The sequence below is a fragment of the Leptinotarsa decemlineata genome, unplaced genomic scaffold, assembly GCF_025532065.1.
Source record: "Leptinotarsa decemlineata unplaced genomic scaffold, Ldec_3_MD MMD2_tig00026328_RagTag_RagTag, whole genome shotgun sequence".
In the NCBI taxonomy this organism is placed as follows: domain Eukaryota; kingdom Metazoa; phylum Arthropoda; class Insecta; order Coleoptera; family Chrysomelidae; genus Leptinotarsa; species Leptinotarsa decemlineata.
The window spans coordinates 28,421,945-28,437,763 of record NW_027412688.1 but is presented as its reverse complement, the minus strand read 5'-3'; the positions used below and the strand labels follow the sequence as shown (position 1 = coordinate 28,437,763).

The 15,819-nt window shown below is 38.3% G+C and overlaps 1 protein-coding gene across 1 annotated transcript in view; it reads left to right on the top strand.

Annotated features, from left to right (window-relative positions):
- LOC111514650 (uncharacterized) overlaps window positions 1–15,819 on the top strand; it is a 102,484-nt gene that overhangs the window by 18,659 nt on the left and 68,006 nt on the right. The window contains exons 7-9 of the mRNA XM_074182706.1: window positions 67–748; window positions 4,267–4,451; window positions 5,718–7,025. Coding sequence (XP_074038807.1) covers window positions 67–748; window positions 4,267–4,451; window positions 5,718–7,025 — 2,175 coding nt within the window. The remainder of the gene's footprint in view (window positions 1–66; window positions 749–4,266; window positions 4,452–5,717; window positions 7,026–15,819) is intronic.

Here is a 15,819-nt window from a genome sequence, read left to right as displayed (position 1 = left end):
ATGAAGACTTGAAAAGAGTGAACGCAATACAAGTATTTATCCATTAACAAGTTCTTTTATTTCCAGGGATGTGTCTAACGAAGCATTTGTGGATGTATACAAAGTGAAAGGACTGAACGGCATTTATATAGCTTCCCAGCAAATTCAACAACCAGACGATAATTTCTTGAATTCAGGAAATTTGAAAACCCTCATCACATTCGATAATGGGGTTTCATGGCGTCCCATCGTAGCTCCTCAGACCAATCAACGAGGAGCCTCGACTGGTTGCGTGTTATCCCAAAATTGTTCCTTACACTTGACTCAAAAATTGAATGAACTTTCTCCTGTTGCCAGAACAATGAGCATCCTTTCTAGTAAGGCTGCACCAGGAGTGATCTTGGCTACTGGTGTCATGGGAAATAGTTTGGAAGGTCAACACGATGTTTATATTAGCGTTGATGCCGGTCTCACTTGGAGGCAAACTCTAAAAGGTAGTCATCTATACAGAATGGGCGACCATGGAGGCATTCTTGTTGCAGTGGAATATCTAAGAAATGAGGCAATCAGGGTCATAAAATATTCAACTGATGAAGGCACACATTGGAAAGAGATCATTTTCCGACATAACCATATGAATGTATACGAGCTGTCGAGTGCAACAGATGAAAGCACTATTTTCACGATGTTTGGTTCGCTTCCAGAAAAAAAAGAATGGTTGATAGTAAAAGCTGATATGAAAATAGTTCTCAACCGGACTTGTTCTGAGGTAAAAAGCAAAACTAGTAGATATATAAGCATAATTTTTTTGATTGTACATTGTTTTTTTTTCATATCAAATGAGAAACCATTTATTTCAATAGGTTTCATAGACAACTGCTATGTTGGTCCAAATCTCATACTATGGGTTTAATGTCAAACTTAAGTGGAACCTAATGAAATTAATTATTTATATTTACTTGTTTTTTTAAGTAATGCTGGGAATACTTCCAAGTAATATTAAACGGTACTAAATACACACATAATAAAAAGGTATGAATCTGAAATTAAAAATCATATTCAAGAAACACCATTATGAGATTTTCACTAAACAGTTTTACAAAAACGCGTGTTTCGTTAAACAACAGTTTCTTCAGGCGGTTCTTTACTAACTGAAATCTACATATTCAATGATTCATATGTTATTACAATTTGAAGTACCTGAATTTTATAAGTACCTAGGTTTTACCTAGGCAGTTAATGTTTAAGGTTTACCTGAGTTTTATCATAAATCAATAAACATTAACCTAGGAAAAGAAGAATATGGACAACCTCATTCAAATAAACCTGTGATGAATGAATTCACCTGAACTTATGTATCAGTTAATTACCAATTTCTACAGGTCTGTATCTGTAGAGTAGAGAGGGTGAGTGTAGACCCACAGCACTTAGACCACATGTGACCTATTGTACATCCGCCCAAGGTTGTCCTCCTAGGTCATCGTCCATCCTGTCCTTCCCAGGAAGGTGGACAGGTCTCTGGGACACATCTCCTTTATATCGGCAGGTGTAGGCCAAGACTCGCCGAACACACACTCTCTTATTGACGATAACTCCGGACACTCGCATAGGACATGCCTGACAATTTCATCTTCCTGTTCACAGATCCTGCATAGGGGTGTGTCTGCTAGCCCCATATTGTGGAGTTGTTTCCTTAGTTGACAGTGACCAGTCAGAAATTCTACTGTTAAGCGAAGATTTGTTCTGGTCATCGCCAGATTTCCTCCCATCTCTTTAGGGATTGAGCATGGGTGTGACGTTTGGCTAGTTCCGCAATTGTCGTAGTCATCAGGCTGTAGGTGTCACTGGGTCCTAAAATTCTTAGTCCAGCCGCTTCCTTGGCTAAAGAGTCGGCAATGCGATTACCTTCACTCCTGTCGTGCCATTCAATCCACCTCAGGATAATGTTATTATCTACCGAGGCTTTGGCTAAATCTTGGTGGCACACTAGTACTAGCCCTGAAGTAACACGTTGTCTGTTCGAAGCTAATAAGGCGTGTCTGCTATCAGAGTACATTGTTATGTTTTTGCCAGAAATTCCTTTCCTGGTTATTTCTTTTGTCGCAATTGAGATACCAGCCAGTTTTGTTTGAATCACGCTGGGACTTTTTCCCATTTCCCACTTAATTCTTAGGCTTAGTGATCTGAAGTACACTTCACAGCCTAAGCCTGCTTTGGTTTTTAAGCCGTCTGTAGGTATACATGCGTATCACATCTGAAGCATCTGACTCTGTGTTCTGTTTTATTTGTATTTTGTAGGGTTTATTAAACACAAACCTGGGTTCAATTGAATCACTGGTTGCCTGAAGCAGAGGTTGCGCAATAAGCGTTTCCCGCCATAAGCTCAGCCTCAATTGACCCATTACTACTTCAAGGTTTACACCAGTCGTGCGCCATTAACGCAACCTCTTTAACGTACAGATCCAGAATTCCATTGCCGCGGTTGGTGTTGTTCTCATGGCTCCTGTGATGTTTAAAAAAGCCAATCGCTGTATTTGATATAATTTTTGAATGGCAGTTGCTTGTAGAACTTTCGGTCCCCATGCAATGACTCCGTACGTTAACATAATTAGGATCAAATGATGGACCATCAGAGTATTTTTTATATGTTAAAGTATATGATCCTCTGTGGTCGGTTATCTGAACCATATCATGTAAATATGGCCTCGGCTCTGTACGAGTTAATTTGTATTGTGAGGAATAATCTTCCCAAATGTAAAAATGCTGTAGCTCCATTGGCAGGAACTCGGTTTAATGAGCAGCACTTTTTACGGCTTTTAATTTTCAAAGTGCACTTGACAGTGTTGATGACTAAACAACAAACTTTAGAGATGAGGCTGATAAGAACCCTTTACAGCGCTGATACTCCGGCAAATTGAGGTATCAATCAGGAAAGCTACTAATTGTAAGTGACCTAGACGGGTCTCTGTGAAGGTCAGATTGTAAATTGCCAGAAATCCCAAGCGAAGTAGACGCATCCCTGAGAAGCGGCCGTCTTGCTTATAAATATGAGTTACGCTAGTTGCACACACACCGATTTTGGACGGCCGACTTTGTACCGGTCGTCCAAACATGTGGGAACGGGACCTGGCACACACGCCGATCGGTGTTCGTAGCCGGTAAAATACCGGTGAGCATCCGTCCACTGCCACTGTATCGCCGGCAGTACCGGGAAGTAGTGGCGTACGTAACTAAATACACTCTTGCATACTCACCGGTTTTTTACCGACCATTCCAGTCTCGAACGCTCGGTGAAATTGTAGTTACTACGCATTAACTTCGTTTTGGTAGTGCGTGCTGATTGTTTGACCGATAAAAATCCGGTGGGTGTGCAAGCACCCGCTGCCAATAAAATATCGGCCGATTTTATACTGGCCGTCCAAAATCGGTGTGTGTGCAACTAGCGTTACGTCCAAGCTGCTTAGGTTTTTGTTTCATTTTTGAGATACGTCTTATATTTCTAGCACTTTAGCTGCACAATACGGGCATGATACGTCTATCTCGCTATGGAAATGGATTGAATACAACTCAAAGTGTCCTTATATAAAGGAATAAGAAATTCAGTGAAATTTGAGATACGTATTTTTGGCTTAGGAGGACAGAAATATAGTTTAAAAAAACTAAAAAACATGCTTGATGATATGAAAATATTTTTTTTAAATAAGCTCAAAACAATAATGACCAAAAAATACTAGTATTATTGTGAAAAAAGCGTGGGTGTTTTGTGCCATATTTTTTGTATATCTATCGCCCACGCTTTTTTCACAATAATATTAGTATTTTTCGTTTGTTATTGTTTCAAGCTTATTTTTTTAAAAATTAACTTTCTAGTTCTATGTTCCTTGAAAGCATGTTCTTTAGTTTTTTTTAACTATATTTATATACTATCTATGATAACAATTAACCAATTTTCACGAACATTTCGATGAAGCTACGGTGTTAGCGAAACACATCTAGACGGAAAAAAAATGTTTGAAAAAATTGATTAGTTATTAGCCTGGACAGTGTTATTAATTTTCATCAAGTAACGGATCAGTTCATTCGTAATGGCTCATATATGTTCTCAAAATGAAATGGTTATTTGTTCGAGGTTTTACCGAGGTATGGATTCAAGACAATTTGAATCTTTCAGTTTTGTATGAGCTGTGCAATTTTTCGCGATAAAGCCGCTGATAATTATTCATGATAGTGACTACCGATCATGTTAATATTTCTATTATCGAAATTTTAAATGAAAATCTTTTTTAGAACGACTTCACAGTGTGGTTTCCTAGGCAAAGGGCAGAAAACAGTAGCTACTACATACCTTGTGTTCTTGGTCAACAAACAACCTATGAACGGAAAATTCCTCTGGCCAATTGTCTCCATGGTTTGAGTTATGTTAGAAATATCTCCAAACAGACTTGTAATTGTGATATCGATGATTTTGAATGGTAAGAATCGCAAAGTTATATTGATGTATTTATTTGAATACGTATATACAAAGACCTCTTCACTTATCTTATAGGAAATATACTTTCACAATTTTTCAATTCAAACTCAACTATTATTGTATATATGTTAAGAGTTGAGAATATACGAATTGTTTTTATGTATGAGTAAATGAAAATGTTGGTCCGCTTTTTTTGTGTGATATGAAATGTTGGCAGATCAGGGCTGAAGGCTACAATTATAGTAAGATGAAACCCATAAGATAAGAAGGGAAATATGATAAAAATGAAAGGAAAGGTAAAGTACCGGTGATCTGAGTTCGGGAAGTGGGAGGGAGGTGAGTTTTTAAGGGTAAAAAATGGTGTATCTCGATTTCCGGCAAAACTACAAGTCCTATGGAAAAAAGATGAACGGCAAAGTTGTAGGTAATAAAAAGATCTACAACTTTTGTATTCACAATTTCTCCACATAACCTCAAAATTGATGTGAAAAATTCAAATAAACAAGTTTTTAGTTTTTCATTTTTATCTTTTCCAAAAATCAATGTTTTTCCTATGAAATTTGGTGAAAACTCACTATTTTATGTCCCAAATGCCACTGTAATTTATTTGATTTGAAATATTTATATTTTGTCACCTTATTTCGACTTAATATCAAACATTATCAATTGAAAATTCTCGCGTCAGAATATCAGCTTTTTTAAAAAGTCGGTGTGCTTTTCGTTCGTTGAAATCTCTACTTTCTGATTGTGTAAAAAAATATACATCACTATAGCGAATGTTCTTAGAAAATGCACAAAATAGAAAAAAACTCCAATTCAAATTTTTTTAATCATTATGAAAAATTTTGAGCTGTTTATTAAAATTTACACTTCAATTACCCAAAAAATGTAAGATTACATGTTACATTAAATCGAAATATAATACTATAATTGACAAACACATAAGTTAATGAAGTTAATATGTAATAAGATATCTACAATATTTCGAGAAGATTGTATAATCTTTTTCAAATAATATTTGTAGATGCCTTTTTATTACTGTTTCAAAATAATTTATATACCTGAGTGAACTAGCGTATGAAGAAGAAAAATAAACTATTGTTGGAATGAATTTTGGCAGTGTAAAATTTAAAAGGAAAACTAAGGTCGTATTATAGTTGAATAAATCAATATCCACAATTTAAAAACCTATTTTTATAAGATCAGTGCAGATTTCTTCACTATTTTCTAGTAACCTTATTCATCAATCAACACTTTAATTTTTCAGCGATGCTGGATTTTCATCTGCAGGTATTCCCCTTCTATGTTTTCTTACCAAACCACTGGACAATTATAATCCATATAAAATTCCATCAGACTGCAAACCTGGTCAGTTTTATAATCGAACAAAAGGATATAGAAAAATAGCTGGAGATTTTTGCAGTAGTGGTTTCGAAAAACTCTACTTGCCTGACAAAGTCCCTTGTCCATCAAAAGATGAAAAAGAATTTCTTCTTCTTGGTCAAAAGGAACGTATTTTACGATACAACTTCTCCTCTAAAACATTAGAACAATTTCCTACCCAATATTTGAAAAATGTTTCCTCTGTTGATTTCGATATAACATCTAATTGTGCCTACTGGACAGATGATACAATAGGCGATGTAGAAAAGCTATGTTTAGGATATGACAATACTACAGTAACATTGGTTTATAGAGGCTTCAATTACGCCTTAGGAACATCTTTAGACTGGATATCGAAAACGCTTTTTTATATAGTGGATGGAGCTCGTATTGAAATACAAGTGATCAGAGTAAACTTGATCAGCAGAGGTGCAACTACTATATTGAACTCTACAGTTTTGCGAAGGCCAAGAGGCATTGTAGTACACCCCATAGCTGGTTATATATTTTGGGGTGATTGGTCGGCTGACAATGCAACAATCAACAGAGCTGACTCAGATGGAAGTAACGTGAAGACATTATTTGGTAGAGATAAGGTCGAAATGCCCAGTAGTTTAACAATTGATTATGTCGCCAATAGACTTTACTGGGTAGATGCTCGAAGGAAATATATTGGTAGCAGTGATTTGCAAGGTTATGGTTTCTTGAAAATTGTTTCAGATAACGAATTCGTATCGTATCCATTTTTTATAGCGGTTTTAAACAACAGTCTCTACTGGAATCACCGAAAAAATAATTCTATATTAAAAGCAGACAAAAACTCCTTCAAAAGTGTAGAAACTGTACTAGAACAAATACCGGATATAACGAGCCTAAAAGCTATCTCTAGTAGTATTCAAACAGGTATGAATGGATGTAGCAATTCCTCGTGTCCTTACATTTGCGTAAGTTTACCTAATAACAACTTCGCTTGCTTATGTCCGAATGGGCTAATATTGAAAGACGGAAAATGTGTATGCCCTGACCAGGGTCAATTTACGTGCCGGAATTATAATTGCTTACACAATGTTTGGAAATGTGATGGCACAGATGATTGTGGGGATAACTCTGATGAGGAACAATGCGCAGTACCCACATGTCCTGATTCGTCTTTCCTTTGCGATTATAATAGGTGTATTCCCTCTTACCACAGGTGAGTTTTCGTATTATTCTTTTTGTTGGTTGAAGCCCTAAGTAAAAAGTAGCGCATGATATTATTATTCAAATAATTTTTTCCTTCGATTGATATAATTAAAATTGGTAATTTCTTGTATTACCGAAGAATTTTCTTGTTCCACCCTAAGAAATACTATTATACGAGTGACCCTGGAGAAAATGTTGTTGTAAAGGGTAGATGCATTTTTTCGTATATAATTTATTCCAAATCCGTAATTCCTCTCTTCCCGATCAAAATACATCGAGTAAAGATAGTGAATAACTTTTGGCGGAAATGGCTCATCTGGGTGCCAACGAAACACAACTATTAGTCATATTAGCTACCATCATGTAGCTCATACTTTTAGCCATATTTATCGATTAGTTCCATTTGGTACATTAATTTGTTTCAGATATTCGAATGTAACTTACAATTTTCAATATGCAAAAAAAGTTATGATTGAACATACTTTGTTTTCTGAAAGGATATGTTATTGAGAAGGTAATAAACATTAAAACTATATATATATATATATATATATATATATATATATATATATATATATATATATATATATATATATATATATATATAAACAGAAATTAATATCGGACATAGCACTCATGAAAGTGGCAAACCATAGACACGTGTTTCGAGCTTTTGGCCCATCAAATTGTCTATGGTTTGCCACTTTCATGAGTGCTATGTCGGATATTAACTTCTGTTTGTATATCAAGACACTCAATAACTTTAGATTGTGATTCGTTAGGCCGTTTTAAGAAAAAAGTTCTTATGAAAAATAAACGGTATTTATGAAATATCATAAATATCTATACACCGATTTGGTTGAAATTCGCTAGAGTTATTTGAAGTAATAAGGCGCTTATTTAGCCCTGACTAGATTGGAATTATCAGGTCCAGTGGAGTCTTAGTGGGCACCTCAGTCATCAATATTGGGAAAAAAAGTACGCCTTAATTTTTTTTAGATTGATCAACTGAAAATACAACTTTTTCGTCGCCTGTGTTTTCTTGCTATCTAGCTTCGTTTTCGAGAAAAAAAAATCAAGCCACTTTGTGCTTTGGAGACGAGATGACAGTGATAGTGTTCTCATATCAGTGAAAGTCAGAGTTGTCAATTAGCAGTGATTCCATCATGAATAATTTTACCAACGCTGAAATAGCTGCCATGCACTTTATTTGTGGATTGGTAAATGGAAATACGGAAGAAGCAGGATGAATTTACCAGGACAGATATCTTAAACAGAGTAATTCCATATGGTGAAACATTTAGAAATGTGGCACTGGGAGTTTCAACAAAAATGCAGATGGTGGAAGGCCACAAACTTTAATAACGCTTGATTAGAAGAAGCTGTACTTGATGGAGATGGAGGAGAAAATCCTTCAAATAGTACCAGGAAGATTGCACTGCTGCTGCTGCTGCTGCTGAAAGTCAGCCCAAACATCGTATGGACAGTTCTAAAAACAAACCTCCTAGACCCATATCACATACATCGGGTCCAAGATCTATTGCTTGGGGATTTTCACCTAAGATTAATGTTTTGCAAGTGGTTGCTTTATACGATGGCACACAACAATAATTTTTTACCAAATACTTTATTTACGGACGGAGCAAATTTTTCACGAGATGCTATTATGAACTTTCACTATGACCGTCTTTGGGCAGACGAAAATCCCAACGTTATTAGAGGAAGTCATTTTCAGCAACAATTTTCGCTGAACGTTTGGGTAGGAATGATTGGTGACTACCTAATTGGCCCATTTTTTCTACCAGCAAGATTAACAGATTAATACTGCACGGACTTTTTGCGAGATCATATACCCATTTCGTTAGTGCCAGTACATGTAAGAGGCAACATGTGGTTTATGAACGGCGGGGCATCTGCTCATTTTAGTGTCCTTGCTCGTCAGCATCTCAAAATCACTGGATTGGACGTGCAGGACCTCAAAATTGACCAGCTTGAGTTGACGGATGTTTGAAGAGAAGTTTCATTCGATGGTTGAGGAGTATTTTAATAATTATCTTTTCATTGTATTATCTGTGACTAATTGAGAAACATGAAACGAAATCTGTTTTACAAAAATGAGTGATGAACAAGGAAACCATGTCAATTTCCGTTTGAAACAGTTTATCTCGAAACTCGAAACGTTTCAAAATAGAAATAGTATTATCTAAACAAAGTTAATCTAAAATTGGATGTAGAGCTCAAAAATGTTGAAATATACAGGGTATTCCATTTGAAAAAATTGAGTTCCACTCATTTTTTCATGAGATCAAAGTATCTGCATTTTTTAAATACCCTGTATGAGGCAAATGAAAATATGACTCGGAGTGAAGATCCTCATAGTATCACTCCACTCCATTTCAAATTTGATCGTTTTAGTGCAAGAGAGTTCAAGATTATCAGCATTTATAAAAGTTCATGTTTGGTAAAAAAAATATCGAAATTAATGTATATCTTCTAAACGGTAATAGATGGGTATAGGGGAATAATATATGAATTTGTTGACGAAGTGATAATGAATCATAATCTGATATTATATATGGGGTGTTCCATGAGAAAAATCAAGGAAGCCGCTACTTTATAGTAGAAGCGACAACGCCGCTTCGTCTGAAATATTTTAGGCGTGTAGGTCATATTGATTTATGCATACTGTGAAATTTTCAGGTTGATCCGTTGAATAGTTTGTCAGAAACGGCTAATTAACGCTCATCTTGAAAAGCCCTGTATAAGTCGCCCGACAATACACACTTGAGCATATCTCTCGCCTGGTCGTCTCCATACTCATACGCGTCTATATAAGCCCGTAAAGCAGAATCGCGATTCATCAAAAAACAATACACGCCTCCAATCCGCTAATGTCCAAGCCAAGTGTTCTCGCGAAAAATGCAATCTTTCAATCCGGTGTTCACGGGAAAGTGACGGTCCAGTAGAGAAGATAATCCAGCAGCACAGATTTGCCTCCTAACTGTCCACTCACTTATGTTTACATTACTGAATTCCTGCAGATGACTTCGAAATGAAATTGCCGTAACTGTTAGGTTTCTCAAAGCATTAGATACAAGAAAGCGGTCATCCCTAGCTGTTGTACTTAGTCCTTCCTCGCCCTGCACGTTGCACACTCGTGTCAGAAAACCAAATCCGGTGAATGGCTGATCACCAACTAGAAAGAATGGCACATAATGCACGAGACATGAAACACATCACCTTGCTTGGGCTACTGATAACGGAATGGGTTGGTTGAAGTCATTCGATTGATCGTCTTTGTTTAGGTCAGAATGAAGCCTAGCTCCCTTACCCTTTGGGCGTGTATTCGTTAGAAGGGCAGAACGATACACAACTCGCTATTCACCCGTTAACAAAGGAAATGGAGGTGTCATTCGACTGAGTGCCTTCTATTTCGAGAGGGGTTTTCGACTAAATTTTACTTTATGGGATACTCACAGATTTTCGCGATTTTTTCTGGAATAATAAATACTACATGATGATAGGAATTCAGAACACTTTTAATTTTTTGTCGGACTCAATTGGTTTTCGAGATATAGCCTGTCAAAGATTGTATGACGTCATATTTTACCTTTTTTATAAGCAATAGACTATTGCAATTTACATATTTTTTTATTCAACACAACTTTTTCCATATCATCGCACCTTTTTCTATCCCTTTTCAATTACTTATTGTCGAGTTTCCTGAAATTAGGATGAAATTCCAGAATTTGTCAGGTGCACACAAATCACTTTTTATGAATTGAAGTTTCGCTATTCGAAAATATGTTCCTTTTAGAATTCGGAGGTCAGGTTAGATGTTGAGGAAAGATAGTTTATACAAAAGTAAATATTCGAAAATGCATTCCTTTTAGAGTTTGGAGGTCAGGTTAGATGTTGAGGATACATAGTTTTTTTAAATTGTAAAGTAAGGTTAGACTGAGTTAGGTTAGGTCGGGTTAGGTTAGGATGAGTTAGCATGTGACAAATTATAGAATTTCAATCTAATTTCAAGAAACTTGGCAATTGAAAGTGAATGAAAAGGGATAGAAAAAAGTGCGATCATATGGAAAAAGATGTGTTGAATGAAAAATATTTGAATTGCAATCGTTTATTGCTTAAAAAAAAGGGTAAAATATGACATCATACAAACTTTGACAGGCTATATCTCGAAAACTAATTGAGTCCGACAAAAAATTAAAAGTGTTCTGAATTCCTACCATCACGTAGTAGGTATCATCACAGAAAACATCGCGAAAATGCGTGAGTATCCCATAAAGTAAATTTTCCCGGGTTTTCGGTCGATAGCCAAGCGGTTCGGGGTGGGTGATTTGTTCACTCACTCGAATTGACTGCCGTGTTGGTCGGTGGTTCAAGCCCTAGTCTGAACGATCGATCTTCATTTGCTATCGTCCAACCCGTGTTAGGAATCACACGTTAAAAGGTAAGACCTCGTTAATCCTTAGCTCGCACAAGTTTCGACTTCTGAGGGTTGTCGTTCGTAGGGGTGCGACAGCTGGTTAACGGAAAAACAGATTTTAAACAGATTTTTTTTTCATATATAAGTTTACAGCATAATCTATAGATTTCCTAACTAACGTTGAAGTTGTACAACTGATCGTCTTCGGTTGAATCAGGTTGGAGATCCCTTCACCTTTTCAACGTGTGTTCTAGATAGATAGACTACGGTCTATCATAGGACCCAAGTACTTGACTGGGGGACAGGGTTCCTTCAACTCGGATTTCAAATGCTCTACTTTTCAGAAAGGGCTTAATCCACCGGACTAGGCCCCAAAGCAGGTGAAGAGCGAGCATTTTGTGTAGGAGGCCTCCATTCCAGACAGTCTCCCTCATTTTGAGCCTGCGGGTGATTTGCCAAAGCTCATTTTCCCCAAGTTCGAGCGATTCCAAACACTTGCTCCACCTCTCGTTTCGGTAGTCAGAAATGGCCTGTTTAACCTGGTTGCCGCAGCCTTGTCTCCAGGAAAGAGAGTCCGCTGGCAAACTGGTCTGAGCCGATTTCTCTCCCGGATAAGGTTATTTATCATGTGAAAAAACTCATGGTAGCTTCGCAGTGGACACTCCCTCCTGATTGCTGCGCGAAAAGCGAAAATAGTTTGGAGTGCCTCACGATCCGTGCGTGTCTCAACTAGGTGGGCCTCAAAGGCTTTCTAATCCGTGGATGATCTCATGCGATAGTCTTGGGGAGTAGGAACATCACCCAGCATCAGGATGACTGGGTTATGATCCGAGTCCAGTTCCGACAGAGTTTAGACTTCGCAGGACATAGAGACATTTTTGAGCAGCGCGATGTCCAGCACGTCAGGTGATAGTATGTGGGCTCACCTGAGCCCACATACTATCCACTCGATACTCATGCACATGGAGCACTTGGCCGTTCGCATTAGTGATTCTGCTCCACAGTTGGTGCTTGGCGTTGAAATCATTATCGGCATCAGCAGTTCATCCAGTGATTCTGGGAGTAGACAGTTCTGCGGAGGGTTGAAGAGCAAGATTAGTCTATAATGACCTCTCCTCAGTTGAAACTTGACACCCACGGCCTTAGTACCGTGTAGCTGATTCCAGTCAATGCCGCATTGTACGTGTGGAAGATTCCATTTGACAAGAATGCTAACTCGTCTTCCGCACATTCAACGCGTTCTCTATAGTGAAAATGGCAGTTTTGAATTCCAAAAGGTTTGTTGTGAAGATGTGCGTCAAGTGCATCATCGATATTACATTCAGTCAAATGGTTCTCGAAGTGAAACTTCTTGCTAAAAATCCTATTGGTATTTCAAAATATAACGTTAAGAGAGCTAGGCAGTGTGAATTGTCTAGCCATTACCAGGTTCCAGCTATCACCACCGTAAACATAGAGTTGAGTACGGGGAACTGTGTGAACAGTTTCTTCATCTGATCCAGGGCGGAACAGATGTCAAAAATCCTCAACAAGGGAGGACCTCCAAAAGCTGCAGTCGGCTTGGTGGAGGTATTAGCATCGCTCTTTGCCGCTCAAGCATAACTCATTTCTTTGTAGACCAGCTGCGCCAGCATGCCTTCCGCTACTTTGTCATTCTTTCGAACCCTGGTGAACTCGGTATAATCGGGGTAGTTCACAGTGTGCGAATCCTTACAGTTGTTGCACTTTGGCGGGTCGGTGCGTGGCTTTATCCATCCACCTGAAAGGTGTCTGCCGGCGGACATGACGCAAATAGGAATCGTTGGCAGCGATAACACAGCCCTATCAATGTTTTATGATGCTGGGTATTCTGACATTGAACAGTTTGTTGATGTCATGAATGTTCTTCTGATTCTGGCTCACTAGAAGCAGAAACAGAAGTAGCGGTTGACCGCCTCGCATCATCCTGATGACGGATGATGGTTGAAAGCATTCTCCAATTAGAGCAATTTCAATGTCAGACGACCCCAGATGTTCTGGTTCTACTCTGAAGACACCTCTAATCTGCTTGTCTTCAGGGAGGGTGTATGTATGGTGGTGATATTTTTCCCTTGCCTTCCTGTAGTCCCCCGCTGACGAAGGCTGCACCTTGAAGCCGTCTGCCAAGTTAACCACCTTGGAGCAATCTTCTCAAAGGCTGCCAACTTGGTGAAATTGACCCATTTGTTCTTTTGACGAACAACAATTGGGGAACGTGTACCTTTTTGGTGCTTGAGGGCATCTCAGGTCGTGTGAGCCGCAGAGATCACTTCCCTCCTGAGGCAACATATGGATAAGCCGGATAACATGTATAACAATTTCCGGAACCTCGGCTCATCAAAGCACTTGATTAAGTTTGAAATTGAGGTGTTCGTCGTAGCCTGCCAGGATGGTGACTTCAACACCTTAGTCTACCGTAGTCGCGTGACCCCAGGTACAGGCACGCGAGGCACCTGAGACACCAATACACTTGCTGCCGGCCTGTCTAGCATATGCGGTCTCAGCCTATATCCATGGACATAACGCGTCACGTCTATGGTATTGACTTGACACCAGTAAGTACTGCCTTATATTCTGAGGGAATGAGAAGTGACAAATTTATTGGCACTCCTCATTTATTTATTTCCCATCCACAAGCTGTTACAAACGATGAACCTGATGTATATCGTACAAAAAAAAGAGAAACAACGAATGGAATAACGAGAATTTCTCTTCGAAATTCAGAGACTCTATGCAGTCAAGTTAGAATCCTTGATGAAATGGTGCCCTCCCTGCTCTCAAATTTCAAAATAATAACGGCTTATAGTACTAAGGCAGAAATTTCGGCCAGACAAATACAGAAGGTCGTCATTATCAGCGCATTGCATCTACTCTGGGCACATTATGCTCAGACCCAATGATCACTTACCTCGCGTTGCGGGGAGTGGATAATGGTTGATGATGCCGGTGTGCCCTCCGAATGTATCGGGGCTTTGGGGACAGGCCCCGACCAGCGCAACCTACGAGGTGAAAAAGAGAGAGAATATGATTAGGCGAAGACCATCGTGCACGTCACTCAGTGAAATTATAACATGTATTATTATATTAATATAACAAACTTAATACTTAATATAGACCCATACATTCTGATAACTATACTACATGTGATGTAATATGCATATGGATCATTTCTGCATTCTGCATTTTTTTTGGTACCTTGGGAGCTGTCTGACTTGTCCATTTAGTCCAAGTCTCCAGAAAACTCTGCAGCCTCTTGGGCTTATTGCGTTTATTCTACCATCTTCTCACGACACCCACTCCATTAGTCTCGTTCCATGTACTAGTTTGTACAGGTTCTGTGTTGGATGTTCGTCATATCCTTCTGGACGTAATTCTGTACGCCCATGTATTGCCTGCTTCCTGTGATTCAGTGCATCACATTCGCATAAGATGTGTAGAGCTATTTTTATCCCTTCGTTGCAAAATCTGCAGCTGAGGTCTCCGTCGCACAGCCCCATTTTATTCAGGTGTCCTCTAAGCGGACAATGACCGGTACCGGTTAGTATCTCCATATAGTCTTTTTCAACTAAAATTACTTTTTTGATCCTTTTCTGCCAGTCTTCATCGGGAATATTAGATACTTCTTCTTTAACTAGCTAAGTATATCACCTTCTTATCAAATTTTGGAAAATTATTTTACGCCTGATGCTTTGTTTCAATTTTCCCCAAACAATGGGATTGAGAACACAAAAATAGGGGGAAGTCTCAATAGGGTGTGTCCATACTTTTCAGCAATACTCTCAAGGGCATACACTTTTTTAAATGTTTTTGTCTGTGAAACTTCAAGTAGTTGATTATTGGTATAGTTATCTTCAAAATACAAATTGTTAAACATTAAATAACTTTGTATTTCATCTTTTCTCGAATTTTTATTCGGTACTTTGATGAGCTGCCGCGAATGATAGGAAGCGTTGTCAAGAACTATTACACTATTCGCATCCAAATTTGGGATCAATGTATTTTCAAACCATTCCTCGAAAATATTATCTTCCATGTTCTTATGATAGTCAACATTGCAGTCCTCAAATTTTTTCCACATAATTTCAAAGAATTCGGAACCCATCCTTTATTTCCTCCACAATGCACAATGATTAGTCGCGATCCTTTGTTTGCAGGCATGTTAGGCGTACACATTATCGAACCATCAGTTCCCCCTTTCGTAATTGTGTCGTGAGTGTCATACCAAGTTTGGTAATCTCGCATCAAATCGTGTCTTGCATTCATAAGGTTTGTTTTTGACTATTTTACATACAGCTGAGAAAGAAATTTCGGTCAAATCTGATGTTGCTTGTCATAGTTTTTTCCCTCG